General features: G+C 39.9%; 1 protein-coding gene across 1 annotated transcript; it reads right to left on the bottom strand.

The window, feature by feature from the left end:
- Positions 1-556: 556 nt before the first annotated feature.
- Positions 557-3,114, bottom strand: LOC116116369 (cytochrome P450 704C1-like). Its single transcript, XM_031402457.1, has 6 exons — positions 2,793-3,114; positions 2,123-2,338; positions 1,728-2,021; positions 1,329-1,649; positions 945-1,148; positions 557-816 (listed from the first exon to the last, which is right to left on the bottom strand). The coding sequence occupies exons 1-6, from the start codon at positions 3,102-3,104 to the stop codon at positions 610-612; spliced, it is 1,554 nt and encodes a 517-aa protein (XP_031258317.1). The 5' UTR covers positions 3,105-3,114; the 3' UTR covers positions 557-609.
- Between the last annotated feature and the right edge of the window lie 10,679 nt (positions 3,115-13,793).

Below are 13,793 nucleotides of genomic sequence, written 5' to 3'. Positions count from 1 at the left end.
TTACCTCCAGTGCGTTAGCTTTTTGTTCTACCCACTAGAGCTTGATAAAATGTTAAACATGATTTAATTTTGAATTTCATCACCATTTTCTAGAACTATACATTCAAAGTGATCAATGTGTAAAGAGTCAATTGAAAGATTTAAAAATAATAATAATAAAGTTTTTATTTAGGTTACAAAATGCCAATTTTTTAATTTATTTTTTGTGATAGCGATGTTTGAATTAGTTTGTGTATATCTCAACTAATTCTTAAGACCCATTGAACATTCTACATGTTCAATGTTATAAGGTAAACTATAAATGTGAGTCGAATTTAAGAAGTCAATGAAAGAAGCAAACCTCTTGACCATCCGAACAATCCTTTGGGGTTAAATGCCAATTATTAATACTTAATCCTTAATTACTGTAAGCAAATAACAAAATGGACAAACTGCTCATAATAATAGTCTTTCAACTACACAAAAAAAAAAAAAAAAAAAAAAAAAAAAAAAAAAAAAAAGGCTTGTGGGAACACAACAAACACAACAATATAATAAACATTATATATGTTGTTTATTGGCTCCATACTTTGATTATTTAGGCAACAACCCAAGACAGTAGGAAGATGTTTAAGCATTAACTGTAGTTTCGTGGTTCGATCTAGGGAAGACACTGAGATGGAGTCCACCTTCAATATGAAGAGTGAGTGCAGTTTTGTACTTGACTGGTCTACTTTCATCATTGAGCTTGAATTTGTAGCTTCCAAGCAGGATCATAGAGAAAATTTTCATCTGTCTGTAAGCAAAATCCTTTCCTAGACAGATCCTCGGACCCGCCTGTTAAACACAAATCATCTAATTGATTAGCCATAATCAGAATTAAGTTATTCAGAAACAGGTATTGTTAGTCATATCGATCTGTCTAGCGTACTATAAATGACCAATATAACGGACTCTTAACTCACCTGGAAGGCTGTGAAGATGAAAGGGCTTTTCGGCTGGAAATGGCCATTTTCATTGAGCCATCTCTCTGGCCGAAATTCCTCTGCATCATTACCCCATAATTCTTTTGTCCTGCCCATCGCATAAGTTAAATATGTGATCATATCTCCTTTATTCACACTGAAATCATCAGGCAGCGTGTCGTCGGAAAAACAAATCTTCCCATCCTGTGACACCACCCACAAGTACTACTTTAAAAAAAAGCCAATGATTGTATTATTTTTGTTAATCAATCAGCGTTTGGGCCTAGTCATAAAATCATATCAAACATTTATAAAATCAAAATGAAAATATTATGTAATTAACAACATTTTTCGTGTTCTACTTCTGATTATGCATGCACGTACCACAGGAACTGCAGGATAGAGCCTGAGTGTCTCAGACAAAGCTGCGTGGAGATAGTGCTTCTTGTCAAGGGTTTCTTCATTTACTTTGGCTGCCAGTTCCTCAATGCTTGAATTACTACTCACTTTATTTTTTTGTATTATTTCCTTTGCAATCTTTTCCTGTATGTCAGGGTGCTTACAAAGCAAGTAAAAAAACCAAGAAAGAGTGGTAGCCGTGGTGTCTTTTCCAGCAATTACAAAATTGAGAACTATGTCCCTTAAGTATTTTGGATCGGTTTCTTTCAGTTCCAAAAACCTTGACAGAATGTCTTCTTTCTTCCCCTGTAATATTGATTGTTATCAAATCATACAAATATCACTAAAACTTTGAACTAAAATGGAGATGGTACGAGTTGTTACCGGTTGTGAATCATCATGTAGATTATTGAGTAGCTCAATTTTGCTTTTAATTAATTTGTATACAAATTCATCAACCACTTCGATATTCTTTCTCAATTCAGCCTCTGATCCGATGTTCAGGAACCGCTTAATCTTCCAAAAGAAATCAACAAATCGAAAAGAAGTAAGTCCATTAGCTGTATCAAAAGCAGCAGTGAATCGAGCGCCTTCTTCATATGTTCCAGACAAACCATCTAAGTCTATACCCAATATGACTTTAAACACAGAGTCTAAGGTAGCTTTCATGAAAAGATTCTGCAAATAAACACATAATTATAGTGAATCAATCATCAATTAAACGGAATAAAATAACTGTTCTTATGATATAGAAACTAATTTTCTTGAGAAGCTCATACTTGCATGTCTAACGATCGGTTTGATACTGAAAATTCAGATAATATTCGAGCAAGCTTTACAGCAGTGATTTTAAAGACACCACTGCTAAAGTCCCTCAGTATCTTGGTGGAGAATTCATAGCTTGCTAGTTTCCTTTGATGTTTCCATTTGTCTCCGTCTACAGCGAAGATCCCATCACCCAGTAAGTCTTTAAAAATGTTATATGCGTACAACCCCTGCTTTCATAAACGTGATAGAATTAGCTATTTAATCATATACTATGCATTCGATGCTTCTTTTGGATGTGAACAATAAATTACAAAAAAGACTTTCAATGGTAAAACTGTTAGAATCAATGTGCAAAATTGTAGCTAAATTAGCTTTATTTCCGCAATCGATTCAACCACATCTTTTGTAGGAAAAGCTTAGCCTTCAAACTTTCTTCTTCCATTTGATTGTCAAGAGAAACAAAATCATATGGAATCGAGGAGATGATGTCTCTATACTAAATGAAAGTCGGCAGAGCTTTGCTCGTTTTCTTTTTATTCAGACAACTTACTAACAATTAGGTATATAACCACATAGATATAAAACAGGAAATGGATCAAGAATTGAAGAAAATGAAATACATTTATCATTTTGAAGCATGTTCTGAGTTATTTAAAAACAAAATAAAAAATAGGATATTACCTTGCCATAGTTTGGAAAGTTTGTTTTGAGAATGTACTCAACAATCGCAGAGTCGGTGGTGAAAATCTCATTTCTGGAGAAGGAAGACAGTCTGTAGGTTTTATATTTGCGTGAAAGGTCAGTCATTAAGTCAAATAACCTGTAATAATTAAGAACTTGGTTCAGGGGAGAGGTGGCGATTGGGTGATATTTTTTAGTCTTCTGAGGCGATTTTTTGGCATGGAATCTGAGGAAGAAGATGGCAGAGATTAGTGCTAAAGCTGCCGCCGCGAGAGGGATGAAGTAGGAGGAAAACTCATTTCGGTCGATCATGATTAAGGGTAAGCAGATGACATTTGGTTGCAGATCAAAGTAGAATTGATAATATATATACACTTAGGAGAAGCACGAAAGCCTTGCATTAAAATAGTAATATTAACCCCACTCCAAGAAGTAATTATTACTAAAAAATTTATGACCACGTGCCAAGAGTTGATGACTTCAATTCACTTTATAACCTTATCAATATGTTACATAGTTATATAAATATACCTTGAAATAATTTAATTAAATGTTTATCATTTATTTTTTAATCATAACTGTATATATATTAAGATAACAATACCATAGTTGAATCATAGATTACATCTTATTTTTGCGTGGTATAATTAAATGAAATTAAAATCAAATCACAGTACTGATCGTGTGATTACTTCCCTAAATTCATTGTATAGTGTTATGACATTAATATTTTTTCTTTTGATAATCGGCGTGTCCAAACCAATTTACACGCACCTTAACTAGTTACAATGTGGTAGGTGTCTTAAGGTTTAAACCTAAGAATTCAATGAAGGAAATAAACCTCTTTAACCGTCATGCCAATCTCTTAAATATTTATTAATCTAACTATTTTATCTTATTCTTTTATTTATTTTGTGCTATATTAGTTTGTATTTAAAATTAGGTTTGTATGACATTTGAAAACAAAATTAAATAAATATATTATTTGAAATGTTATATTTGGTGGTATACTATTTTTATGCATATGTCAAATGGATAACTTTAACTCAGTGGACTTGATTCAGTCAATTTAGATGCATGCTCTATTAATTTCAATGTTTTATGTATTGAGGGTAGTTTTATATCAACAAAGCTACGGACACCGAAAAATCTGCATCGAAAATGTGTACCAGCCTACGTGTATCGGGCGTCTGCTTTTTTTATCAAATTTTTTTTTTTAGTGAACGGTTGTCCATCAAATTTGGACGGCCGTTCACGCACATGGACTCCCGTCCATATTACATGGACGGGGGTCCATATACCAGGGACGGGCGTCCCCATTTAAAGGATGCCCGTCCATAAATAAAATACAATAAAAAAATTTGCGAAACATTATGGGCGGTCGTTCATAGGTTTTGGACGGCCGTCCCTTAATTTTGGACGGGCGTCCGCAAATACGGGACGCCCGTCCATTAAGTTTGGACGGCGTCCATGAGGAATGGACGCCTGTCCAAACTTAATTTGTTTTAAAAAATAAAATAAAAAATTTGGACGCCCGTCCCTAATGGACGCCTGTCCAAACTTAATTTATTTTAAAAAATAAAATAAAAAATTTGGACGCCCGTCCCTTAAGTTTGGACGAGCGTCCGTAACTAATGGACGCCCGTCCATTATGTATGGACGGCAGTCCACACACAAGGGACGACCGTCCCTTATGTAAACAACAAATGGACGGAACTACTGATTGCATTGTCCACGCCCTCCATTTCATCGTCATACTCCGATCTCTTCAGCTACGCTTCACTCAGTTCAACGCCCTCATTTTCATCGTCATACTCCACTCTAAAAACCCCCTCTTCATTTTTCCCAAGTTTCCCAGCCAGTTGATGAAACTCTTCCAGAACAACCTTCAACCCGTCCTTGAGTTTCTCAACCATGGCATTGAACTCTTCATTACCCTTATAAAGAAGTAGCTTCTGGTTGTAGTAAAAAGCTAGATATGGAAGATCGAAGGTGATCAATTGGCATTCTCTTCTTCCTATTATCTTGCCGGGCTTGACGTGGGTTTTTCCGGTGACTTTCACCTTCACTGTGTCTTGTGATTTCTTCTCCACTTCTTGGGTTGCCATTGTGACTGAGTTAAGGAGTAGAATAAAAAATAGAATCAAGAAAGCTATATAGATAAGAAGTTTGGGCGGCTGGTATTAGTAATTGTCTCTTGTCTCTGTGTACTTTATGCTCTCTGCTTTCTTTCTTCTATTTGCCGACAACTTTTACATAAAAAAGTAAAGCAGTCGACTAGTCGTTTCCATGGAAGTTATTCTTCCATCATACAAACGCTTAAGAGAGTTAAAAGATAAGATTGATTATGGTTACCATTTGAAAAATCCATGCATGGCAATACGCATTCATGCACATTTATTTGGTTCTTTGCATATACCAATACTGTATATTTATTTCAGCAAAGATCTCGGTAGAATATTCAATTTCAGCTCGTGTGGGATATAGAGAGTGTTTGAAACATGAATCGTGATGAGACGTTACAGATTATGAAACTGGAAAGTCCTAAGTGAGCTTACACTTTATATACAGCATGGCAACTTGAGACGAAGAAAAAGAGAGGAGGAATGAAGACGAAGAAGAATAGGTTTTTGTTTAGAATTTTTTTTTTTTTTTATTAAAAGTATGGACGAATGGACGCCTGTCCAAATGTAAGGGACGGCCGTTCCCAAAGTTTTTTTTTTTTTTTTTTTTTTCATATTTAGGTCAAGGACGGGCGTCCATTATTTGTGGGCGCCCGTCCAAAAGTAATGGACTACCGTCCATAATAGATGGACAGCCGTCCCTAATGTTTTGCAAATTTTTTTATTATTGTACTTTATTTATGGACGGACGTCCTTTAAATAGGAACGCCCGTCCCTGATATATGGACCCCCGTTCATATAATATGGACGGGAGTCCATGTGAGTGAACGACCGTCCAAATTTGATGGATGGCCGTTCACTAAAAAAAATTGATAAAAAAAGCAGACGCCTGATACACGTAGGCCGATACACATTTTTGGTGCAGATTTTTCGGTGTCCGTAGCTTCGTTGAGTTTTATATACAGTATTTACCTTCTCAAAATTAATTTTTAAGATTTAGATAATTATTTATAATTTACAATCAAGTATTATATTTTTAAAGGGTGTATTATCATTTGGAGGATAATGTTTGTGAGAACCAAATATTATATATATAAGTTTCAAATCGTTTCAATGGTAGAATCGGATTTTGATAAGATTATTAATAAATATTCTTTTATTATTTATCTACATAAATTTATTTTTAAAATACTAAATATTTCTAAAGCACTCCAAATATGTCTACTAATTTACTAACAAAATATTAATATTAATCTGAATCATTTAATCATGATCTAATCAAACCTTAAACAATAATACAATAATTCATATCATTTATCGTGAACTATATACATAAACATAACACTGATAACATAATTTCAAAATGGACTATACTTCAATATATCGGTCCCATTTGACCCCTCTACTTATGTCCCAATTAGGAATCTTCTTCTTTGCTAAATAATAAAATACCCTCAACCAAAATTACTTAAAATGACAAAGAATTCAACTTTGATCTGCTAATTGAAAGCAACACTAGTCTATATATGTTAGGGCAAAAAAATGTCATTGGCCCAAATAGGCCCAAAAACGAAGACACCTTCAACAAAGCTCCAAGCCAAGGCCCAATTTTGATTGGGCCTGCAACAGAGTTTGCATACCAGGTCCGTTCGGTACACCTACCCAGTTGCTCACCATTTGGACCCAATCAACAAAGGGCCGATTCGTTTAGGCCTCACCGCCAGTTTATCTGGGCCCAGACCCTCTGATCTTAGACCACCTTTTGAACTTAGGATCTACTTGGAGCCTAGGGTCGCCTACTTACCCCAGTACTATCCGAACTCTATCGAAGAGGTCCATCACTATCCTAATTCGTCTAAGATTCGTGTCTTAGACCCGATGAGACTCCCTTTCCTACTGAGGTAAGGGAGCCAAAGGTTCTCCGTTTTTCACAAAACCTCAACTCTAAGGACTCTCAATCCCACTAGGATTCGAAGATCCTATAGTCGCTATTTAAACAGAGGTCAACCCTCTCACAAAGGACACATACATTACACCTTCAGACCCCGCAATTCTCACTCTCAAGAATTTTGCATCATAGCTGTAGTTATAGTCTCCGACTAGACTTTTGGTAACCTTCTCTTTCCCTAACCCTCACTAAATTAACCTCACTCGGCCTTGCTGACTTGAGCGTTGGAGTGCCTATGACAAACACCTCCCCAGTGGTTCCCGTTCGCTTCATGCTTGTTTTCTTACATATGCAGGTATAGCGGATTGCTAGTGGCCTCAACCTCACGGGATCAGACCCTATTTTTGTAAAGATAGATTTTTTGCATCTACAGTTTGATACCCACTGTGGAGACTCTGGCAATCATTCATCTTTCAAACCTTGCTTTGTAAGGAAACTCTATATGGCTGAAAATTCAGATAACACTAATCCTGGCCTCGAGGCTAGACTCGAAGCTTTGACTGCTCTTATGCAACAACACTCAGATAAGGTGGCAGCACTGGAAGCTGAGAACACCGCCATCCGGACGAAAAAAGCCTCCATCCGGGTCGAAAACCAGTCTCTGAAAGAGAAGGTAAGTCAATTTTATGACCTTGAGCTTCAGCCTTGTCAGGTACAACCCAATCTTTCCCGCGCATCAGTTCTGTCCATGTAGCCTCTCCAAACTCCAGACTGTAGACCAACGATCTTAGTTACAAGGTCGCGACAACTCTATTCATCACTGGTGGACGATTCAGCCCTGAATCCAATTAAGCGGGGACTGCCAGTAGAGCCACTCTCGGTCGATCCACTTCAGGCACGAGATCAAGACATCCAAGTGACAGAAAGCCCACCACAACAAGAGCCACCCATCCTTGCCATCTCGTCTCATCTCCAATCAACCACTCCTACCCAAACCCCATTCGACTCGACTTATCCTCGCAGGTCGAGCGGGCTCCCTCACCTTCAATCCACCCCATTTGAGTCCATCCATCCTCACGGACCAAAAAACTCTCAAATAACCCCTCTCACTATCCATGGGGGCTGAAACACCCGATCAGTCACAATGGGAACCACTCAACCCAAGGGAATGAATGGAGATTCGAGTTACCAACCGGCACACAATGGAATGGTTTGCCAAGCTATCCCACGTGACTTGACCCAACGAAATGTACTGAGTGCGAATCACATGACCAACCAAGCCAACCAGGCCGACCTGGTGGCCTCTACCTTGCCCATGGAGCAAATATTGGCCAAAAGATTGGCTGACATAGTGGCAATGATGAGGCGTATACCTGGAGTACCAATCCCAACCAAAAAGAGCCAAACACACTGCTATGTTGATTCACCCTTTGTGTATGTAATTGTGCTAGCTGAGATGCCTCACAAATTCACCATCCCCAGCATGAAGCCTTACGATGACACAACCGACCCAAATGACCACATAGTCTTATATAAGTAGTGAATGTTTGCCGTCTTATTACCCCAAACACTGAGGGAAGCCTGCATGTGTAAGAGCTTCAGCTCAAGCCTTTCCGAACCAGCTCTTCAATAGTATACTAACCTTCTAAACAACTCAATTAGCTCATTCGCCCAACTCACCGACATTTTTGTTGAACAATTCACCAGCAGCAAGAAATTCAAGAAGCTGTCAACTGACCTATACAGAGTCTACCAGAATAGGGGGGAGCCGCTGAGAGAGTACGTTAGCAGATTCAATAAAGAAAAAATCTTCATCCCATCCTGTAATCCAGAGACAGCGGTAGATGCTTTCAAAAAGGGTCTCCTCCCCGATGAAGAACTATACAAAGACCTAACAAAGCTCGGTTGCACCACAATGGAAGATGCCCTAGCCAGAGTTGTGATCCAAATCAGGTGGGAGGAAGATGAGGTAAACTGGATGAGGCATGCCAGATATGATGACCGTCACCAAAGGCTGAATGAAAGAAGGCCAGAGTCCAAATTGTTTGAGCCCCGTTATCAGCCCCCTCCCTGCAATTCAGGTAGAATCAAGAAGCCATACGACCGCCTACCGACTAGAGCTGAAAATAGACCATCTGGATCGAACCAATTTAATGTTCTAGAGTACAACCTCAACGTCGAACCAGCCCAGATCGTGGCGATCATGAAAAGAATAGGACTTACCGTGAAGTGGCCAGCCAAGCTCAATCCCGACGCGAAGAAGGACATGACCAAGTGGTGCGGTCGATTGCATCGCCCTAAGATTAGAAGTCGCAGCACTATTGAAAATGGGACATCTCCGAGTCTTATTAACGAATCAAGGGAAGAATACAGTCGGTCAGAGAAGCTCGAAGGAAACATCTCCCCCTCCACGGGAACCAACATCAAAAGGGTTCTGCTCCATTATCTCTGGAGGGTTGGAAATCAGTAGGGTGAGTTATTCCTCAGCCAAGCACTACGCCCAAGCCAGCCATCACCTAGAAGTCCGATCCATTCATCCATCCCCTCGAGCACATACCAACCAAGTCATTTAGTTTGAAGATGACGAGCCAGTCACCCTTGCTACCCCTAATCACGATGCTCTAGTTATCTCCCTATAGATCACTAACATCCTAGTCAAAAGAGTATTCATAGACGGGAGATCCTCGACAAACATCCTCTTCCTTGAAGCAGTGAAGGCCATAGGACTAGATGAATCAAACATCAACAGATGACCAACTATACTGGTCGGGTTTAGTTCTGAGCAGAAGTACACCATCGGCGAAATTGTCTTGCCTGTCTACGCTAGTGGAGTCAATAAGCAAACTATCTTCCTAGTGCTCGATTGCCCCTCACCATACAACGTCATCTTGGGTCGACCTTGGATCCATGACATGCGAGTCGTCCCATCCATCTTCCATCAAACTATCAGGTTTTTAACAAAATGGGGAGTGAGAGAAATCAAGGGCGACCCTAAGGCCTCCAAAGACTGCTACAAAAACGCATTCAAAAGCAAAGGTCATGCTTCATAGCAATTACAGTCCCATCCAACCCCTTCAATCGAGCCAGATCAACCATCCATGGAAGAGTTGGATGAGGTGCTATTACATCCGGATCACCCCGACCGAAAGACCCAGATAGGCTCTCGCCTCAGGCTCGAGATAAGAAAGTGACTTATAGATTTCCTCAAGCAAAATCAGGATTGTTACGCCTGGTCCCATGCGGACATGATATGAGCCAGCCCCGAGGCAATCGTTCATTATCTCCACGTAGATCCGGATCACCCTCCAATGAAGCAGAGGCAAAGGAAGTTCGTACCAGAATGCAACTAGGTCGTCAATGAAGAGATTGATAAACTACTGAGTAACGATTGATCAGAGAAGTCCACTACCCCGACTGGCTAGCAAACATTGTGGTCGTGAAGAAAAAGAATGAAAAGTGGAGGGTCTGTATAGACTTCACGGATTTGAACAAAGCATGCCCCAAGGACTCATTCCCACTCCCACATATCGACATGATGGTCGATACGATAACAGGTCACGAACTCCTAAGTTTTATGGATGTCTTCTTAGGGTACAACCAGATTTTGATGCACCTGGACGACCAAAAGAAAATAGCCTTCATCACAAAGAGAGGACCTACTGCTACAAAGTAATGCCTTTTGGTTTTAAAAACGCTGGGGCCACCTATCAGTGGCTGGTCAATAGAATATTTGTCGAACACCCTAGAGACACCATGGAAGTATACATTGACGACATGCTCGTCAAGTCCCTTATGGTCGAGCAGTACCTCGATCACCTTAGCCAAGCATTTGCCATCCTAAGGAAATACAATATGAAGCTGAACCCAACCAAATGTTCGTTCAGGGTCTCATTAGGAAAATTCTTGGGGTACATGGTAACTCAGCATGGGATAGAAGCCAATCTTGACCAAATCCAGACGATCCTCAACATACTATCACTGACTTGCATCAAAGACGTCTAGCGCCTCGCAAGGCGAGTAGTTGCCTTGAGCCGATTCATCTCCAAATCTGCTGACAAGTGCCACCTCTTTTTGGCCCTGTCAAGAAATCCAAGAAATTTGAGTGGAACCCTCACCTGTGAGGAGGCCCAGTAGCAGTTAAAGAGGCACCTAACCTTTCCCCCACTTCTTTCCAAGCCCGTGGTTGGGGAAAAGTTTTACACCTACTTGGCGGTCTCGGAGACAGCCATCTCAGCATGTTATTCCGGGAAGACAATGCAAAGCAGCTACCGATTTACTATGTAAGTAAATCACTCCTCGATGCCAAGACATGATACAATCAGTTGGAGAAATTGGCACTCGCCCTCGTCTATGCAACCAGGAAGCTCAGACCATACTTTCAATGCCACTACATAGTCGTCATCACCTCCTTCCCACTCAAGAAGATACTCCATAAGCCAGAGTTCTCAGGCCGACTCACACAATGAATAATAGAGCTTAGTGAGTTTGATATATCTTTCTAACCACGCACCGCCAACAAATCCCAAGCGTTGGCAGACTTCATCACTGATTTCACTCTGAACACTACCATCCAGGAGGAAAAGGAGTTATTGTGTATGAATAACAGATTGTCTTTGAAGTGATGGACGGCTCAAGCAACATGAATGAAAGTAGGCTCGACGTTGTACTTATTACACCAGAAGGGGATATCATCCAACAGGCCATACGGTGTGGGTTCAAGTGCACAAACAATGAAGCCGAATACGAAGCTCTCATTGTTGGACTCTCTCTGGCCAAGGAGATTGGAGTAAGAAAGTTGGAGGCAAAGTCCGATTCTCAACTCGTAGTCAACTAGCTACAAGGCACTTACCAAGCCCGAGACTCGAAGATGACAACCTACTTGAACTTGATCAAAGAAATGCAGTCCACCTTTGAAGAATTCTCCATCACCCAAGTCCCAAGAGCAGAGAACACCCATGCTAATGCCCTTGCCAACCTCGACTTAGCCCTTCAAGGCTCTTCCCAATCATCCATCCCACTATTGTTCCTCCATTGGCCAGTCGACTAAAAGGAACACCCAACGAACAAGTTGCCCAACCCGAAAGAGCCTAAAGAAGTAATGGACATCGAACTGGCCGACTCCTGGATGACCCTAATAATCAAATACTTGGAACAGAACAAGCTCCCAACCGACAAGAATGAAGTACGCCGCCTAAAAGCAAAAGCCGCAAGATTCACCATGTACGAGGGTCAACTCCTTAGGAAGTCATTTCTGGCCCCTACCTTAAAGACATAAGCCCAGAAGAAGCCAAACGAGTTCTTGCCAAACTCCATGAAGGCGAATGTGAAAACCATGCAAAAGGACACAGCCTTGCCCACCGGGTGATCACCGTTGGCTACTATTGGCCAATTATATGCACTGACTCAGCAACCTATGTGAAGAAATGCGATAGCTATGTAATATCCCACTTGAGGTACGTATTTAAGATTTGCTGTATTAGTTAAAAGTTTATTGTTTCAACTTTAATTGAGTTTGTATGTTGAGTTGATTGAATTGTTGCCTTGAAATTGGTTGAGTTTTGGTGAAGTTGGAAATCCAATCTTCACCGGGAAAGGAGGAGTTGCACTCCAATCTGCCCTATTTCGCCGAGGCGACGAAAAATTCTTCGCCGCGGCGACGAGCCTAAGACAAGGTTTCTTGAGTTTTCTAGAGAATTCTTCTTTTGGGACACAATGACCATTCTACCCCTAATTAGTAGGAAAAGTGGGGAGTAAAATGAAAGGAAATTTAGTAGAGATTGTGTTTGGATGGGGGTGTATTTGTAAAGAATCAAAGGATATAGATGGAATTTCCAAGGAAGGGCAAGGGCAAAATGGGAAATGATGCTTATAATATGAACTAAAAAGGGTTAAGTGTAGAGAAACCCTTTATTTCTTCATTCCACCGCCTCTTCCATTTGCCCATTTTCTCTCAATTTCTCCATCCAATCTTCCAAGATTTCTAAGGGATTTAAGAGGGGTTTTGAGTAGAGATTTCATCTAAAGCATCCTAAGGTAAGAATTCATGCTTTAGATGTGAATTTTCTTATAAATATAGTGAAGTCTTATTAGGTTGTTGCTGTCCTTGTGGTTGTTTTGAGTTGTAGAGAGGAGACAAGACCACAAAAGGAAGGAAAAGTGCTAAAGAAGCCATCTTTGCACAAGGTAAGTAAATCCAACCAACTTGAGTTTTAAACAAGTTTTTCGTGTAGAGATGTTGCATGATCAGTATGTAGTATGATTAATGAGAAAATTGAATTGAGATGAGTAGCTATTTTTGTAGTTGTTGGATAGATTCCATGTATGAGAAGTGTTTTAATGTGTATTGAGAATGAAATTTGAGATGAAGTTTGAGAGATGTTGTGTGAAGCTTTTTGGGAGTGCTTTTCTTGACAGGGATTATGAGTATTTGAGGGAGTTTTTCCCCATTTTGGGATGGCTAGAGAATGAAGTATAGTAGTAATTTTGGTAGAGTGTTTATATGCACATAAGTTGTTTGAGGAAATGCCTAAGTGAAATCTGCCCTGTCACTGCTGTAACTTTCTAAGTGATTTTTGGGTATCTTACGTTTTGAACTGGGCTGAGATTAAAACATAGAAGTTGTAGCCCTGTTTCTAAGCTTTGAAACGAGACCAAAATCGTAGCAATCCGAGGTGTATAGCGTAAGTTATGGTCTTTTTAGTGTGACTTGTGCAGAATAACGATTTTGAGGAAATCTTGTATTTGGCATTTCATTAGTGCATTAGTAAGTATGAGTTAGCTCTACACCTTTGTTTATACCCTTGAGAAGTAGCTTGAGACATAGTAGAGAATTTGAGTATAAGCTACTTTAAGAGTTAAGAGAAAGAGAATAGAGTAGGTTGTGCGATGGGGAACCCGTGAGTAATGGGTAGAGTATTCCTGCATGTACGCCGCATTGAGAGAGCGGCATGAGTATCAGATAGAGAAGTGGTGTAGCCCGTGAGAGTGCAT

The sequence above is a fragment of the Pistacia vera genome, unplaced genomic scaffold, assembly GCF_008641045.1.
Source record: "Pistacia vera cultivar Batoury unplaced genomic scaffold, PisVer_v2 Contig77, whole genome shotgun sequence".
In the NCBI taxonomy this organism is placed as follows: Eukaryota; Viridiplantae; Streptophyta; class Magnoliopsida; order Sapindales; family Anacardiaceae; genus Pistacia; species Pistacia vera.
The sequence above is the reverse complement of the archived record's forward strand: the minus strand, read 5'-3'. Positions and strand labels throughout refer to the sequence as shown.